Raw genomic sequence first — 20,084 nt, 5'->3', positions numbered from 1 at the left:
GAGCTAAAATTTAAAGAAGCTTTAAGGGCGTCATAAAGGTTGATTTAAACTTTTTTCAGTTTTAAAGTAAGTAAAAATGAGAATAGGTTAAAGAATATGGGGGCTAGAAGTTTCTTTGGCCTCACTGGAGTTCGATAATAAAACTAAAATGTGCATTATGACGATGTCAAGCAAAAATGTGGTAAATTTTAGAAATTGCAGTGGCAATTAGCGCGCGTCAGCGTCACCGATTTTCATTTTTAAGAGTCATTTCTTTAGTGTTGCCAGATCCATCCAGTAATTTGGCAGACATAAACAATGCAATGGCCAGAATCTGCTAAAGTAAAACAATAGCTAGTTGCAGATTTAAAATAAGGCAGAATATTAAGATTCGAAACTTCAGATCAGTAATCATTAACCCTCAAAGGTCACACTAGTGCGAATTGGGATTTTGCCGATTTTGACCTGTCTTCATTTGAAAAAAAAATATTATTAATAAAAAATGCAACTGAAAAAAAACAAGTTCAAAATGTACATTTCTTAGAAAAAAATACCCCATATTGATAAAATGATATTATCGATTTTTCCCGGTAAGTACCTCGAATATAGGCATTTTCTAAAGTTGAGATTTTTGGGTTTCTTTTCTGCAAATCGATGTTTATTTACTCTTTTGTATAAAAATATTAATTTAAACAATATTGTCCATTAATATTGACAAATCATGTTACAATTAAACTACGTATTAATAAAAAAAAAATTTGAAAAATTATTCACAATAAATAAATAATGTTCTAGTGTGTACATGTATACGTGTAAAATGAGGTGAAAAAAATCGGAAATTTGCATATTTCAATTCACTTTATTTCTAGATTATATCATATTTATAAATTCAGCCACACTTTTGCCCGCACTAAGAAATTTGATTTAACTAATTCCTTCACCAAAAACATTTGAAATGTATACAGGGTGTTAATGAACTTATGTCAGAAATTTAAAGGGATGAAAAAGGAACAAAAACTGAGTTAACTGATGTCACAAACTTGTATCGGAAGTTTAAGGTCATAGAGAAAAAAAGCTAATTAAAAATGTGTTTAAAACTGTTTTGGTACTGCTGAAATACATGTATTTTATCGACGGCGAGTACTTAAAAAAAATTCTGTAACACTTTTTACGAGTTTGTAGGTTTCTTATGAAATCGGACTGTATTCGAAAGTCAGTTTGTAATTCATTGTTGTAGTGATTGCTGTGCTGTTTTTCGAGAGTACATTTAATAGCCGTATTTCCAAGTTTTGGACACCGGTGAAGTACAACCAGGTCGAAATCGCGACGGTGGCCCAGGGCGACCCCTAAGAATCTTAAATGTCGAGGAGATGATTTTAGATCTCGTCGAAGAAGATCCGCATGTAGCACCAGAAATATCACACTGCAAGTAAATGTTTCGCATCCTGTTCTGTGGTGGACATTACGAGAAACTTAGTTGTACCCATTTCATATTCAACGTGTTCAAGCGCTTACTCTGGAGGATTTTCCACTAAGTCGAGGTTTTTGCGAATGGTTGCTTCAGGAACATGCAAAAAATCCTCAATTTACCACTCACCACTAGAAATACGTCGCGGTGACTTTCAGCAACAGTTTTCAGTTACCATGTGGGCCGGTATCGTTAATGACACTTTAATAGGACCTTTTGAACTGCCTAGACGCTGAGACGGTACTTCATATCTAGATTTTTTTGCAAATGTTTGGCAAAATATGTGTTTACTGCATGACGGAGCCCCCGCTCACTTGTTTCGGAGAGTGCCTTTCTTCTAAACACCCCTTTAGAGTTCGTTTCGTGAGGATATGTGAAAAGTGTTGTGTATTCCACGGAAATGCGTGACATCGACCAACTGCGACATCGCATTGCCAAAGCAACGTGGTAATCTTGCAACGCGTGCGAGCGAATTGGATACGTCGCGCTGAAGCTTGTGTGCAAGCAAATGGTGGGTACATCGAACATCTGCAGTTCTCAAAAAGTGGCTCCTTGCAATGTTGAGGTAGGTCAGATTTTAAAATTACATTTTAATCGACACAAATCCGTGTATTTACCTCATTTTGACATAACGGACATGTGGCAAAAATATTTGACTTAAGTTCATTAACACCCTGTATATTTTTAATAAATGAACATTTCTATTTCGTGTCGGATTTTTCTGTACGTTCACATCCGTAGACAGAACTCTGTGTGTATGCCCCGCTTAATTAAAAATCGTTAGAAGCCTTACAAAGGTTAACAAGGCCCAAGAAAACAGTATTTTCCTACAACGATTTTGTGTTAAAATTCCAGCAAATTTATTATTACTTTTTTAAATTTCACATTTTTCATCAAGTTTTTGATAAATTGATCGGTGTAATTAAATATTATTTGGCAGGTTTAATTGCTTGCAGTTGTACAAAATATACTTTTCATTTACATCCAAGCCCTACTTCGTTTATTACTCAAATTACGTGGGTAAATTTTAACTTGTTTTTAGGAATGTGCCAATATCAAATCCCTCAAAACCGCCCTTTCAGACGGCACGATAATTTATTCGAAACGGTAGTTAAATTGAATCGAATTGAGGGTCTATCGTCTGAGAAAATGGAAAATAAAATGTCTCTAGCAAAACTTTAAACTAACAAACCTATTTAAAACAGAACCGAATTGAATTTTAACGAAAAGTGAAAAATTTTTCGAAACATTAGCTGTAATTGTACCCTGGTGTAAGAAACTCGACAAGTTCTTCATAACCGTTTAGGACCTTGAATCTGTTAATTTGGCTTTGATGAAACTCTGTGTCGCTGGACAGATACCACGTTGAGGAACCGAACGGTGACAGCTTCCCTTTCGGGAGCAACGTCCCGGTGCAAGGCGAGCCAGGGCTGCCCTCAGGGAGGCGTGCCGTCTCCCTTATTATGCGGATTAGTAGTGCACATTGCAGGGTCTCAGTGGCTATGCGGACGACTTAGTCGTTCTCGTAGTCGGGAAACATAACGTCCTGGTTTCAAAGCTCATGAAAGAGGCTCTGAAATGGATAAATGATTGGCGTAAGGGGCAAGCACTGTCAGTAAACTCGGATGAGACGGTTGTAGTACCCTTCACCAAGAGACGAAGTTTGACTGAGTTCTCTGAACTAGGGGAGACGTGTATTCGGCTTTCCAGGGAGGTTAAATATGTAGATGTGTACGTTGAGAAAATACACAACCGATCAGAGCGAGGGAAAAAACTGAATAAAATCCGTAAATTGGCTATTACTGAATGAGCCCTTTCGATTCTATTTAACTGCTGTTCCCAATAAAAAAACGCAAATAAAGGAGCCGTGACCGGTTTTCTAAAGTTTCTAGGCAGTAATGGACCTTTTAACCCTTTTGGGTTTTAGAATGTCGATGGATTTTTTTCGAAGTTATGGCAGAATATTAAATTAATATTAAAAAAAGGGGGTTTCCTTAATACCAAATTTTTATCAGCCTCATTTCTTGCTCATAGTTCCTTTCAGATGCCCTGTATTTCTTGTTTCTGTATCACTTTGAGAAAGAGTTCAAAATGCACAATTCCATTAACTTTCTCCCGTTATGATCCTTTGAATGAATGTTTCATCGTCATTGGATTGTCCGCACGATTTTCTTTTTGTTGTTCGGCCATCAAACAAGGAACAAATTTTGCTGCAACTCGATGCATGTTCAATTTTTCAGTCAAAATTACATGGCATGACCCAATTGAGATGCTAACCTCTTCTGCAGTTTCTCTGACAGTCAATCGGCGATTTGCACGCACCAGATTTTGACTTTCTGAACGTAGGAGTCATCAGTTGAAGTCGAAGATCATCTTCAGCAGACTGACTACCATTTTTAAATCATGAAAACCGTCCATAACATCGCGTACGTCTCAGAGCGTCTTCTCCGTAAGCTTGTTTCAAAAGATGAAACGTTTCCGTGAAAGTTTTCTTAAAGTAAGTACTTAAAATTTTAAGTTCCAGAAAATCGCACATTTCAAAAATCGTCACTAACACAAGCACGTTGCACTCAAATAACAATATCACGAAAACTAAATGAGATATTAACAATCCAAGAACATGTGGTTATAGAGGAGGTTATGCGCAACGCAATGCTGCCAACCGCATATCAGCAAATATCTCCATTACCGCGTAATTAAAAAATATCGGTTATTTTCTGAACAGACCTCGTATACACGGTGTTCCACCTAAGAGGGATTTTTCTGTAACTCTATAACTGTAAAATTTACAAAAAATGGTTTTAATAAAAGTTGTTTGGAATCATGAGGCCATGTAAAGAAAAATATTTTTAGGTTTACAGATTGTTCCATTTCGCTTGGGCCCTACGTAACTTTGTTATTTTAAATGGAACAGCCTGTATATTATTGCGTTTTTGAATTTCTTGGTTAATATCAGGTATAGTTTATTAAATGTACCTGGTGTTTACAACTTACCGTTTTCGAGATAATCAGTTGTTTTTGAAAAAAATCACGATTTCAGCTCTCTAAATGAGGCTAGATAGCGTCTAAACCGTAAGTTATAAACCTGCAGTTTTCATAATTCGTTTTGGCATAAATTACTCTATCTTGTCATCTGTGAGCAAAACGTGTACGTTATTCGGACTCGAAAATACTGAGACCTACATTTAATAGTCTTACGAGTTGAAAAACTTTGTGTTTTCAAACGGAATGACACATATTAATTGTCATGGGTGAATGCAAAATTGAATGCCCTTTCGACTGATATAAGGTTGTCCATACTTATCTCTAACAGTTTTCCAGAAAAATCAGGTTCTTTTCTAAAGTCCGAAAAAGTAGCTATGTAACAGCGTCAAGAAGGCCTTGCAATTGTATTAGTTCAACGTCGATACATAGTATTTTACAAAAGCACAACACAGCACATCTTTAACGCATCCAATTACACCAAGAGTTACTAAAAGTAGGCTTTCAGCGGAGACTGGAGTTTTGTCAGTGGGCATTTGAGATGTTAAATCAAGATGATGTTTTTTTTGAACGGGTCATGTTCTCCGATGAGGCTACTTTTCATAAAAATGGTTTCGTTAATAGTCATAATTGCCATTATTATAACACAGTAAATCCTCATCAATTCTTGAACGTGTGGGGAGCAATTTTGGGAACCCATGTCATTGGATCATTTTTTTTTTTGACCAGCATCTAACTGGAACAGTTTATTTAAACTTTTTAACAAACACTATAAAAAATTTGTTAGGCGACATTCCTTTAGCTACACTTCGAAGAATGTGGATGCAACATGATGGTGCTCCACCTCACAATACCGCTGCGGTTCGTCAGTTTTTACACGAAAATTTTCCCAAAAGGTGCATTGGGCGCGGCGGACCAGTGAGTAGGCCTTCAAGGTGTCCAGATATGACAAGTTACGACTTCTTTTTATGGGGATTTATAAAAACTAAAGTTTACGTTACACCACCAACTACCGCGGAAGATATTCGCGAATTACAGTAGCATTTCAAGAAATTACGCCTGACATACTGACCGATGTTGAACATTCTTTTAAAAACCGAATTCGTTTGTGTATTAATCAAAATGGAGGACACTTCGAGCAATTGATGTAAATCAGCGGTCTAAGTATTCTTCTCTTTGTTGTGTTCCGAGTTTCAGTTTGTTTCGTTTTGCGTTGTGTTTTAGTTGTTGTTAATAATAATAATAATAATAATAATAATAATAATAATAATAATAAGTTAGTGGTTTACTTTTGTTTGTCAAACCACTTTTTAAACATGTCAGTAAATATTGACACTTCAGTCCCAGGCCTGATAAAATGTGAGGGAAAAGTGGTTTTGCAAGGATTTCTTGACGCTGTTACATAGCTACTTTTTCGGACTTTACAAAAGAGCCTGATTTTTCTGGAAAACTGTTAAAGATAAGTATGGACAACCTTATATCAGTCGAAAGGGCATTCAATTTTGCATTCAGACATGACAATTAATATGGGCCATTCCATTTAAAAAAAAAAAAAGTTTTTCAACTCGTAATATTATTAAATGTAGGTCCCAGTATTTCCGAGTCTGAATAACGTACACGTTTTGCTCACATACACGAGATTCAGTAATTTATGCCAAAACGAACTGTGAAAACAACTGAATACCTCTAAAACGGTAAGTTTTATACATCATGTACATTTAACAAACTCTACCTAAAATTAACCAAGGAATTCAAAAATGCAATAATATACAGGGTGTTCCATTTAAAATAACAAAGTTATGTAGCGCCCACGCGAAACACCCTGTAAAGCTAAAAAATATTTTCTTTATTAAAACCATTTTTTTTTTATAAATTTTACAGTTGCCGAGTGACAGAAGAATCCCTCTTCGCTGGAACACCCTGTATAATAATTCAAAAAATCCAATTACGTGTTACATGTATCCGTAGAGCCTAATTGTAAGTAAGCGATATTTACCATCTTACTCCTCTTACCTTGAAATGAAACGTTAAGCAGGTACTTTTTGTAGAAGTCTCCCCCGTCGTACTGGGTCATTGCGGGACAAATCCCCGGTTGGGTGTAGTTTTTGCATAAGTCTTCGTAGAGGTTGTGCAGGGCGAAAGCAAAGGCGTAAACGGCGTCGACTACAAATTGCACTTTGCTCTCTTGTTCGTATCTGAAACAGATATGATTGTCACTTTTACGTACCATCAAAAGCCGTTTTAAAAAAATTGGGTTGCTTCGGATTTGAAAGATCAGCGATTATTTTGTGTACAATTTAATTTAAATGAATAATTTTATGAGGTACAGTTCAGAGAATGTACATATTTTGATTTCGACGCTATTGTCCTGGGTCGGTTTGCGTCAAAAGGTGTACCATAATAGGAGAATTTAATATGCCTCTGTTTCTGCGCTACAAAGTCTTTAATATGAAGAATTATAATCTTGTGTAGGTAATTCAGTTCTATCAAAGGATTCTGGTGCGACCTAGTTGTTGGGTAAGCAAGATCAAGGCCAATCCTTCTTCTCTAATTATCCTGCAACTTCAGGGCAATGGAAATTTGTTACTGAATTACATCTCATTTAAGGAAGGGTGTATTTTTGAATACGTAGTAAAAAGTAATTAACCCTTCGACTAACCGAATAAATTTAATTACTTCATTTCAAACTTTGAGTAGGTATGTGATACATGACGGACTTTTTTATCAGTATATTAAAACGAGGCGTAATTCATTTAATGCTATTTTTTTCAGTACTCCAAAGATCAAGTTTAAAGCTGACCTAAAGCTGACTAAAGCTAAACTATATTCGAAAAATGCTTCGTTCAAGATTGGTTTAAAAAGATCAAATTATTAATTCTTGTCAAACGGCTAAAGATATTTCAATGAAATTTTGTAGACGTTAACTACCATCGAGAGAGCATGTTTTGCAATGAAAAATATTATTTTTAGTTTTGCCAGTGGCGTCCGTACTAGCACGTTACTGGATATTTCTAAAGAAAAAATTGGTACGCCACTGCTTTTACATAAAATAAAAATTAGCTGTGGATTCTTCGTTCAATTTGGAAGAAAGAAGCTCTCTTTCGATTTTTCTGTACGACTCAGCGTTTTCGAGTAAAAAAATAAAAAACCCTTTTAACACATGCAATGTAAATGTAAGTTCTAAAAGGTGGTGTATAATAAAATATTTGAAAAGTGAATAAGTAGTAATCATCCCAGGATGCATTTTCAGAAAATTGGCTCAGCATAAGCAACATCTTGAAATTCAGACGAGTAATTTCTGTCTAATTTCGACTGTCGAATCCAAACATCCAATCCAATTGGGTTTCGGCAAAACATTTTTGTACGGCATTTCTAAAGTATATAGGTTATACAAAAAAAAATGAACCTCGACCTAATGCCATACAAAAATAGCAATACCGGAAGCCAGGAAAATTTTTTATTTTCTGAAAATTTTGGCCCAGGTTTTGGTGATTTACTACATTGTTAGCGATGGACCCAACAAACCCTACATGACTATGCTCGACAGGGAACGTTCTATCCAAATATGTAAAAATATACAGGGTGTTCCATTTAACTTAACAAAGTTAACATCCGCGGCCCTTTTGTTTGGACTTCATTTGTTTTTCTACTAACATTTTCGAAAAATTCATAAAAACTCGTGCAACTTTTAAATTTCACATTTTTTTATAACTCTTAAAACAAAAAAGTTAAAGGGGGGGTCAAAATATAGTGAATCACCCTGTACAAATTCGAATAAAAAAACAAATAAATCATTTTTGAAAATTTACAATATTTTGAAAATTCCTTTTTATAAACTAAAAATGTTATATTCAAAATATTATGGCTGTAATTGACTTTCAAGTAAAAAAAAATAGAAAAAAAAACAATGTCGTACATTTTTAACTAGTGGATTTTACATAGCTGATAATATTTTTCATTAAGTTTTTACTACATGTTGAGGTCATTAATAACTATACGGCATTTACAAATTTTCATTAGAAATATATGTAACATAAAGAATGATAATTGCAATGACGTACATATTCGTTGGAACAATTCTCCGAAACTGTATAAGTCCAAAATGAGTTTTATCCTAGTTTCAAGAGAAATTTAATTTAATACTTATTTGCAAAAATATATTTCAAGCCATTTAGAACAATTTTTTTTGTACATTTTGTTTTTGTTGATTATTGTTGTCAAAAATTTTTTTCATCGTGCAATCCTACTTTTCAGAGGGAAATTAATTTTCCTATAGTAAGCACATGTTTCATGAGAAATGTACGGCATGGCCAAAAAAATTTCATTATTTTATAAAATAGAATTAAAATTAGTGAATTTGATGTTGGTTCAAATCAACCCTCATACGCTACTTACAAACACAGGGTTGCACCCTGTATTCTTAACCCCTGTATCACAAAGTACGTACGGCGTCGCTTAAATTAATAAATTTATCTGTATTTCGATCCGAAACTTGCAGTATAAATACTGTAATAAATCACCAAAACCCGCGCCATAATTTTCGGAAAATTAAAAATTTTCCTGGCTTCCGGTATTGCTATTTTTGTACGGCATTAGGTCGGGTTCATTTTTTTTTTGTATAACCTATATACTTTAGAAATGCCGTACAAAAATGTTTTGCCGAAAACCAGCCCCCTTGGTGGACAGGTTTAGCTTACCTGTGTACTCACTTGTACCAACAATAATTGACGGCATATTTTCTAAAGTTATTGTTATATGTGGTGGTATTGATTTATAAGTAATTCATGACTCCTTGAATATTTCCGATGGGTTTGTAGTCTATACACATCCTATAAAACTTATAACTTATTGAAAAGAATTGTAATCTGCTTTCCACTTCATAAAATTTCGATACGGTTGTTTTTATTTATCACATATACAATAGAAAATAAAAATAAATGTTATATCTGTCTATCGAAATACTTCTGAAGCCACAACTTCGATAGCTGAAAGAATAAAAACTATTTATAGCTTTAAATAAATTTTGATGTCCTATTACATATTTCTTCACAGTGTACTTTCTTTTTCAGTTACATTCCTGACTGGACTGGGATGCAACGAGTGGAGGTAAGAAGCTTTGTATTATTATTAGATATTAAAGATTAGACAACAATGTTATCCGATTAGAAAATGTTTTGTTTTCTGATGAGTCCAAAACTAAGTTTTTTTAGTTTGCTTTAGCGAATTTCGCCAAGCAGATGAATTATTTTTTTACTGCTAATTTCTGCATGAAATATGAATGATCATAGCATTTTCGAATTGAGAATGAAAAGACTTTCCAAATGAGGTATTACAAGCCCCTACTTTCCAATTAAAACTTTAGGACCTGGACAAAGCTCCAGGTGGACGCAATACTAAATCGCCGCGTCTTAGTCCTTATAGCCGATTGCTTTTCGACTACCTCGTACAGACTTTATTGTACATTTTAATTAGATAATATCAGTTGATGATTGGTGGGATTAAATGTGTGCCGTTCGGAATATATTTGATACGAAATAGACCGAGATATGTTTGTAGAAGCGTTGCCAAATTTGCATTTTCTTGTGACGCCGCATCCACCGCTATTAAATTTCCCCCGCAATTCATCAAAACTGCTTACTAAATATTCACAAATAGAGAAGCTGCCGTGAAAGCTAAGGGGTTACTGCGCATTAAATTAATATATTTTGTACATTAATTAAAGATTCAATTGCTCGATCATTGAAATGCAGAAGAGGAAATATAAAATATAAAAGAGCTGCGTAATTAATGACCCCAGTGCGGCGAAAAACTTCGTCATTGTTTTAAATTAAAAACATATATTATTTAAGCTGTGTTTGTAATTTATTTATTTAAATATTTAAATCCACGTAGGATTAACAAACAAAATATTTCGACAACAGGGATTAAAACATTGTTCAATGCGTTAATTTAAATTTCATAAAAAATATATAACAAAGTTTTTTAACGGATTATTGAATCGAAAATTCGTTGACGGTGAATATAATTAAATCTGAGTCGTATAAAAAAATAATTCTACGCGTTTGTAACCATTAATTTCAATCAGTCCCATTATTAATGCATTCGGAAGTTCCCATGCATTATAATAATTATTTTCGGCTAAAAGATCCAAATACATATTTGCAATTTAACATTTTTAATATTTTGTATCAGATATTTTCAGAGTGGAAAAAAATTGTGACTGATTCAGATAAAACTTCTAGCAGCAATTCGCAAATTTTGAAACTTCGGTATGGCTTCAAATAATAAAACTCCACACCTCATTATTTATTTTTATTAAATAAAAATGGAAAACTAATAAACACACTCGAATGTACAACCGTTGAATTTATAAGCTATACTACATAAAATATGTCAATTAGACTGGGCCAAAAAATCGACTATTTTTTTTTTTGAAAAATAAATCGAGATTTTCAGAATGACGAAAAAAAATACCGTGAGAGTTTGAGTCCTTAATATTAGTTTTAAGAGGTGTATCATCGCTAGTTTCGATTTTTTATTCCTGATCCCATTTTTGCGTCAAAACTGCCAAACCATCGAGGTAAAAAAATTTATCTACATATATTTTTTAGGGAAATTGAATGCCCTACAAAATAAGGCCCCATTGAAAATTTTCTCCATGTAATCAAACCTTTTTAACTTTGGAATTTTGTAAATAACGAACAAATTAATATCTGAAAAAGAACAATACAGATTTTCAAAAGAAATTTAATCCTCTACAAAAAGGTCTCTTAACATTTCTGCATAAATTTACTCCTTCAAAAGTTATCCACGATTGAAGTTGAAGTAAAAATAAAATTTTTGTTTTTTTCGTTTTGGACCCAATTTTTTTCACTTCATGGAAAGAATTGATATTATACATCATCGACAATTATTATTCTATCAATATAATCATCAAAAATATCTTAAATTAATCTAAAATAATATAAAACGCAAGAAAATTAAGCCGCTGATGATACGTACGAATTGAAATCTATTATACGATATGGAATCCAGTTCTGTATGAAAGTTTGTTTTTGGCGGGGATTCAATCCGTTTCTAGTAATAGTTTCGCATCGCACGTGCTTGATCATTGCTTACACATCATATAAAGTTACACACCTTGTAAAATAGGCCCATTCAGTAGATTGTTTTGCATATTCCAAAAGTTTACCCTTTAATTAGTTAATATGCCAAAAATCAATTTTTTGTTTCTAACGAGAAATGTGTGAAATAAATGAATGAAAACAAACCGCGGAAAAACGTTGAGCAACCATTGCCTGACGTCATAATACCGGTACGGGCGACTGGCAGAGCACTCCGCTCGCGCTCGCTCTCATCCCATTCTGTGTTAATACATACGGTGTGTGGTTCGCTTGGCAGTTTCGTTAATCATTGTTTTTATGTCTAAATGGGTCGAAACCGAGGATTGTACAAATAATGTTATTTCATTACCGAAATATGAAGTTTGTATGATGTTATCCACGGTTTCCCCAGCCACGGTATGCAACTCAAAACCACCTTCGTTTTTCTTTGGTTGCCCGTCTAGGGGGTTATAAACATTATTATTTAAACATTTAGAGCAGAATTTTCAAATTTATGCCGAAAAAAAACATTTCTACCCCATCTAGACGTTCCCGTCCACAAAAATTTCGAAATACGTGGCTAGAGGGACCTATAAGCAATTTATTTAAATAATAATATTTTAGAACCCCCTAAACGGGCAACCAAAGAAAAACGAGGGTGGTTCTGAGTTGCTTCAAATACTAGTCAAAGTACTACTGGCACATACACGTCGTCGCATACATCCACAAGTACCGAGTCCAGTACGTTGGGTACATTTGTAGAAAAATGGAACGCAAAAGAAAATGTAGAAAAGCGAACCATTTATATCATTGAGAAAAATCCGAAAATGTATTTAGGTATTCAAAGTCATTCTATGTTTATAATAATGTATCTATGTTGTGTGAAAAATGCATTTCAACAAGACTTGACGTATATCTCATATACACTTTCTATTTATACACTTAAAAATATAGGTATACAGGGTGATTCAGAACTTATGCAAAAAAAAAATTCTGGATGTACAGGGGACCCTTACAAATACAATTTTCTAAAGAAAAAATCAAAAAGGGCAGTTCGAAAATGATTTAAAAATACACTTCTGCACGGCACTGGAAACTGGTCCACTGTAAAACCTGACCTCGCACAATGCGACCGGCATGGCGGTGTGATAAAAACGGACAAAAACTTTCGCAAGGAAAGAAATATGTAAATAGAATTTTATCGCACCTATTTTATATCGGCAAATTCAACTGCTTGTGCCTTTATTAATTAATACAATTAATTTGTGTTTTTAAATAATAAAATCATTTGACATACCCGATTTTACAACAATTGTTCAAAATCCACCAACGTGTAAAGACATTTGGGCCCGTCTTACTCAGTTTCTACGAACTAACACAAATGTTGTCTTGCTTCACCATAACACAAATGCTTCACCGTAAATTAAAACGATATCCATCAACTCCGAGTTGCTATACACGCAAACCATTTTTGACACTAACTACCAATTTTTGACACTAACTACTAAACAAATATTGTAAACACCACAGATAACAGGTAAATACTGTTGCAACGACGATTGCAAAATACGATTTCAGTATTCGGAGTCGCTGAGGCCACGTGGCTCTCCACGCGCATTGCAAATGACGCTAGAGACTACAGTTGTCCAGCTATGTAGTCGTTGAATGTACTATAACTTCAATAATTTTTTTCTCGGAAACTATAAGGATTTTACAAAAATTTTTTTTACGATATTGACTCCATTTCTCATGCCGCATCTATTCCCAAATTTTTTTGGATAAGTTCTGAATCACCCTGTATAATATAGGTAAAAGTATAGCAAATATCTACACATCTCTCCGACCCGGTATCGTGACGTCATTACCTGTTCTCGCACAGTGTTGACCTTTTTAAGGGTCTTACAAATTCAGAATTAAATATATCACTTATTATTAATCCTATTGACCTAATTTTTTAAAGATATATTTAGGTGGTTAAATGCTATCAGAAAATGAAAGAACAAGTTTAAAATTATATATCACTGAATGGGCCTATTGCTTAGGGGAAAGTCAAAATTCTACTTCGTTCTCGGCGGGAATTTTACGAAGCGGATGCGCATGGAGAGAGTAAAAAAATAATAAATAACTACTCACCCGGCGCTCTGATGAGATAGTCTTAGATCGGGGGAACAGACATTGATCGTCTGGTTAGTCTCTAGCGGTATATTTTTTTCGAGCGTACATCCGAAGGTGTCTTCCCAGTATTGCTCGAACCACGGATTCCTCACGTTTCTCTCCGGCGTCAGCGACATCATGTACTCGTCGAACCCCGGTATGCTGTCAGATTGGAGTTCGACGGTAATCGCCCCCTCAGCCACGTCCTCCACTCCTTCCAGCAGCTTCTGCTGCTTACCCCAGCCGTCGCTGGCTACCCAGTAGAAGGTGTGACTGGCGTTCATCCTCTTAGCTGCCTGCAGAATACGCCTGCAAAATTACGTTCCATAAATATACCGCAAACAGGTAACGACAGTCATTGCATCTTTTGAAAAGGTAAAGGATATACAAATGACTCAAATGTTTACACAAGAACATTAAATTTCCTTTTTGAATTTGATATATCTGAATAATTATGCATTGAAACGATTGTTTGGTTTATTGATATTGAAAATAATAATTGTTTATGGTTATCGATACAACTGGTTTATGATAATACGCTTTTTATCGCAATGCATCATAAAATAAATAGAACCCAGCGCAAAAATAATTGCTTTTATTTAGCAATACAAACATAACCCTGACGAGCATTAAAACTACTGATGTCTACCAGTATCCTAGTGTAACATTTAGTGTAGAACGGTAGCAACATAAAATTATCTTTCTTATTATTTTGAGTTCACCCGAATTGTCTGTTTTATAATTTGTCCGCTTCATAACCCTTCCGTTCCATAACTTGTTCGTTTCGTAACTCGTTCGCTTAATTACTCGCCGGTCTTATAGCTCTGCGTTTCATAACTTCCCGTTTCATAACGTGTTCACTTAATAACATGTTCATTTCAAATCTTAATCACTTGTCAGTCTTATAACTCTCCGTTTCATAACTTCCCGTTTCATAACGTGTCCACTTCATAACTTGTTCATTTTGTAACTCTTTCGTTCCATAACTTGTTCGTTTCGTAATTCGTTGGCTTAATCACTTGCCGGTCTTATAAATATCCGTTTCATAACGTGTTCACTTCATAACTTGTTCATTTCATAACTCTTCCGTTCCATAACTTGTTCGTTTCGTAATTTGTTCGCTTCATTACTTGTCGGTTTTATAACTCTGTTTCATTACGTGTCCACTTCATAACTTGTTTATTTCATAACTGGTTCATTTCATAACTGATCCATTTCAGAACTGTTCCGTTCCATAACTGGTTCGTTTCGTAACTCATCCTCTTAACCATTTGCCAGTCGTATAACTCTCCGTTTCATAACGTGTCCTCTTCATAACTTGTTCATTTCACAACTTGTTCATTTCATAACCTGTTAATTTCATAACTCTTTCGTTCCATAACTTGTTCGTTTCATAACTTGTTCATTTCATAACTCTTCCTTTCCATAACTTGTTCGTTTCGTAATTTGTTCGCTTCATTACTTGTCGGTTTTATAACTCTGTTTCATTACGTATCCACTTCATAACTTGTTTATTTCATAACTGGTTCATTTCATAACTGATCCATTTCAGAACTGTTCCGTTCCATAACTGGTTCGTTTCGTAACTCATCCTCTTAAACATTTGCCAGTCGTATAACTCTCCGTTTCATAACGTGTCCTCTTCATAACTTGTTCATTTCACAACTTGTTCATTTCATAACCTGTTAATTTCATAAGTCTTTCGTTCCATAACTTGTTCGTTTCATAACTTGTTCATTTCATAACTCTTCCTTTCCATAACTTGTTCGTTTCGTAATTTGTTCGCTTCATTATTTGCTGGTTTCATAACTCTCCGATTCATAGATTCCCGTTTTACAACGTGTCCACTTTGTAACTTGTTTATTTCATGACTCTTCTGTTCCATAATTTGTTCGTTTCGTAACCCGTTCTCTTAACCATATGTCAGTCTTATAACTCACCGTCATAACTTCCCGTTTCATAACGTGTCCACTTCATAACTTGTTCATTTCATAACTTGTTCATTTCATAACTCTTTCGTTCCATAACTTGTTCGTTTCATAACTCGTTCGCTTAATCACTTACCGGTCTTATAACTCTCCGTTTCATAACGTGTCCATTTCATAATTTGTTCATTTCATAACTTGTTCATTTCATAACTTGTCCATTTCATAACTGTTCCGTTCCACAACTTGTTCGTTTCATTACTCGTTCCCTTAACCACTTATCAGTTTTGTAAATCTCCATTTCATAATTTCTCGTTTCATAACTTGTCCACTTCATAACTTGTTTATTTCAAATCACTTGCCGGTCTTATAACTCTCCGTTTCATAACATGTCCACTTCATAACTTGTTCATTTCATAATTTGTCCGTTTCAAAACTTGTTTTTATCTTTCTTTTCGTAATTTATATTTTCATAATTTGTCCGTTTGTCCGTTTTATAACTTGTCCGTTTCATAACTTGTCCGTTTCATGACTTGTCGGTTTCATAACTTATTCATCTTATAACTTAGTTAATTTCATAGTATATTCGTTTTATAACTTATTTTTCTCATAATTTATTGCATTACTTTTGCGTTCTATAACTTGTTCGCTTACATAGTTCAATAGTTAATATATTCCCGTCACGTGTATATTTTAGATTTATTGCACATTGAAGATATTAATATTCAGAACAAAGTGAATTTTATTATTTGCCGGAGATATTGTTTACGCTTCAAGAGTTTCTTTTAATTACTTCAGTTAAAATTTTATATACAAATTCCATCAGGTATCTACAAAATGTGATATTTTCTTGTCAACTCTTGGCATTACATGGAGAGACGTATTCTTAAAGTTTTCAGTGGGATTGTTTCTAACTTTCTATCAATAAAACTTTTATAAATACAAAGCGACTTTTTTCTTTTTTAAATTAAAGTGTTATAAAAGTTTGATGGAAACTTGTTTGGGTTTTAATAAGCAATCCTGCTTATTATAAGTCGTAAGTTTGGATAGTTTTTGAAGTCAGATTATGCATTAGTTTATTCTTTATTTTTTAATAAAACTTCCATCTTCATTTGTTATATAAAAATTAGCCAGGCCGTATTTCTAAAGTTCCTGTAAGTTGTTTTTGGCAGCAGCTGCCTGACACCTACTTAAAAATAAATACTCTGTTCGGCGAGAGGCTTATTTCTATCGAAGCTCAAATAATCTGTGTGACTTATTTCACCACCTGGCAAGATCCTATTCCATATTTGACGGTGACAGCGTTAAGTGGCAGCTTGCAGTTTCCATTCTAGCTCCCCACTGACATCCTCCGTTTCCCTCTGAACATCCCATTTTTTTGTTTATTTTGATGTATATTAGGGTCTGGCGAGGCTTCACATTTAAATAAGCTTCGGACTTGCCTCATAGCGCTGTGTCAGAATAGATATATCAGGGGGATTTGTCTAGAGTATAAAGTTACAGAAAGAAAGAAAGAAGTAATGTACAGAGCGTCCCCCAAACATATTTCCAAGTTTCAACAATTCCTTGGGGTTTTACTTCGCTTTTAATCACAAACACACACACACAAATGAGGTGAGTTTGTTATAGAGGGCGTCCATACAGAATTGGATCTTGTAGAAAAGTAGGATATCAAGTTCAATGTCAAGGTCAACTTGAAAAAATTAAATGGAATTTTTTTCTGAATACCTCGACAGAAATGTTTCAAGCAAAATTTGTATGTAGGATTTGGATTAGTGATTTTAGATTTGACCTTTACCACAAGTTGCAAGGTCAAACTAAAGTAAACTTAATATCGAATGGAATACGCTATTTTTTATGCCGGCAACTGATACCAGCGCCAAATTTTATGTCGGAATCTGGGATCACATAATTTCTCTATGATATCCTTGAAGGTCGTTTGAAGGTCAATCTCATTTTAGCACATTGTTAGTAATTAAATTAAAAATCTCGGAATTTGGGATCACGGAATTTTTCTAGGTTGTTCTTGTCATTGGAAGGTCAAACTGATTTTTGATCAAATAAATAGTCGAGTTATAATTAGTTTTTAAAATGCACTTTAATACTTATTGTAATATTCATTCATGTATTACAATTACATGAATTGTAGGCAGCCTACAGTGCATGTGAAGGGAGATAGTGCAGGTCAACGGTTACGAAGCGAAGGGGGTCAGTTGCACATTTGGAGATAGTACATTTAATGTGAATTTGAATGTTTTTCATGTCTGGAAGCCAAAGAAAGGCTATTTATTTTTGTGTATTTCATTGATTACTGCTTGAGTTTTTTTGCTAGGTTACTTGTTAAGTACTATTTGTGTGGCGAACACTCATTCAACAAAAGTAACTTGCTGTGAATGATGTGGAATTGTGCATGCGCTGCGACTAAAAAATAAACTATTGATACGTGTTTCTAAAGGTCAAAGGAAGCCTGTGTATAAATATGACCCTCACTCAAAGTTACACCCTGTATAATAAGTTGTTAAGTCAAATCCAAGGTTACCGTCTAATTTGTCGTTCTAAATCATACAAATTTTGCTTGAAACAATTTTGCCGAGTTATTCGGAGAAAAGTTTGGCCTCCATCGATTGCTGGAATACTAAGTAAGTGGTTATATTTAGTATTTTCAAGTTGACCTTGACTTGACCTTGAAACTCAATGTCAAGGTCAAATCCAAGGTCACCAGCTTGTTGGTTTCTTGACATTCTCTGACTTTAATCTGAATAGGATAAAAGACTCAATCGTGGGGGTCCGGTTTGTCAGTTTATTAAAGAACCCAATACAAACCTTTTCTTTAGTTTGATCTTGAAATGACCTTGAATTGACTTGAAGGTGGTCTTTAGGGTTATGCTATCTCCAGATTCAGATTCTGCGAGCCTAAAAACCTGGTCAAAATTCAATACAAGTCTTTTCTTCAGTTTGACTTTGAATCGACTTTTACCTGACCTCCAGGTGACCTTAGAAAGCTAAGCTATCCCCGAATTCTTGTTCAGCGATCTCCCAAAAGCATTGTACCTACTGGTCAAAATTCATTACATGCCTCAGTTTTTGAATCCATCAACATGAAACTTCGTGAAGCTTACGTAGGCCTACAGCCAAAATCACATACTTCCCCCCTCTTTATCTCTGAAACTATTCATAGGATCACTTTGAACAACTTTTGATCAGAAAGTCAAAAACTATAACATACTGAAATTTCAGCAAAATCGACTGGGACACATTTTCCATTGAATTTGTGCGGGGTTCTTTATTGAACAATATTGACTTTTATATAGTGATAGTAAATAATAAATTAAAATTACATCAATGTTACTGAGCATGCATATTAAAGTTAAGTTCATGTAAGCGAAGTAGGCTCGCAACAACCTTTTAAGGAAAGTTTGGTTCTGGTTAAGAGTACGTCTATAATAAACCACTTGAAGAGAAAAAACACTCGATAAACAGACTTACACAGCTGAGCACCAAGAAAAACAATAAAAATACTTGGTAGAACTAGAAAATGCCAAGATTAAACAAAAGAAGGGAAAATACGCTAACGATTACAGCGATGATATATCAACAAGACCTCACCTGCGTATGAGGCAGGTTTCCGAACATGCGCATTAGGCATAACACGGCGAATGTTAAATTTTTACTTTATTTAAATTTAAGAATATTCTTTGATATCGTTTTTTGTAAGTTTTAAGCACATTAGTGTATCTATTTTACGAAACACTTGTTGGCTGTTCTTAAATACTTTTAAATCCTTGTAAAAATAAGTTAATTTGAAGTGTTCATTTCTACAGGGATGGCCAGAAGTACGGAATAAAATTCATATCTTTTGAATGAGTTAATTTTTTTTAAAACGCCGAAACACGAAAAGTGAGGTTAGGTTAATTTGTAGGCGTAATTTCACCGTTATAGGCATATAAGTTATAATGAACTTTCCGCTCGGCCATATTTTTGAAGAAGTGAAACAAACAGTAATTAGAAAAGCTTTAGAGATTTTACGAAGATATATATGCTTCCTGTTCCGCTGTTTATTCGCAGACGTGAATCGGGCGCGCTATTGTGTAAGGACGTTCGTTTCCACCATTGTGCCTTTATGTTTAATGACAGCAAATTCGGAGAAATTACCACCTTCTCGTTGTTATGATATATACGATGACTTTATTGTGCAAAGTGGAAATGAACCGGTTTAGTCTCTAATAAAAAACACTTGACAGTTGAACAAAGGGAATATTCGGTGTTAATAAATACGTAGGTCGCGTTTGTGGGGTACTTTGTAGTTCCCAATACAGTTCTAACGAAATATATTGAAATGATTAGAAAAGATTCTCTTGCAAAAAAGCGATGCATGAATAAATCTTCCGCATTAACGACGCCGCGTCCAAAAAACACGTAACAAAATTAAGTAACTTAGTATACGTCAAAAATAAAATGCGTTCCAGTGAAATA

The 20,084-nt window shown here is 34.4% G+C and overlaps 1 protein-coding gene across 1 annotated transcript in view; it reads right to left on the bottom strand.

The window, feature by feature from the left end:
- LOC108909741 (metabotropic glutamate receptor) overlaps positions 1-20,084 on the bottom strand; it is a gene marked incomplete at its 3' end in the record, with an annotated part of 75,587 nt that overhangs the window by 43,543 nt on the left and 11,960 nt on the right. Inside the window, exons 2-3 of the mRNA XM_018714150.1 lie at positions 13,666-13,995; positions 6,443-6,624 (exon numbers count right to left, since the gene is read on the bottom strand). Of these exons, the coding sequence (XP_018569666.1) occupies positions 6,443-6,624; positions 13,666-13,995 (512 nt within the window). The remainder of the gene's footprint in view (positions 1-6,442; positions 6,625-13,665; positions 13,996-20,084) is intronic.

This window comes from Anoplophora glabripennis, unplaced genomic scaffold (genome assembly GCF_000390285.2).
Source record: "Anoplophora glabripennis isolate ALB-LARVAE unplaced genomic scaffold, Agla_2.0 scaffold212, whole genome shotgun sequence".
Lineage (NCBI taxonomy): Eukaryota > Metazoa > Arthropoda > Insecta > Coleoptera > Cerambycidae > Anoplophora > Anoplophora glabripennis.
The sequence above is the reverse complement of the archived record's forward strand: the minus strand, read 5'-3'. Positions and strand labels throughout refer to the sequence as shown.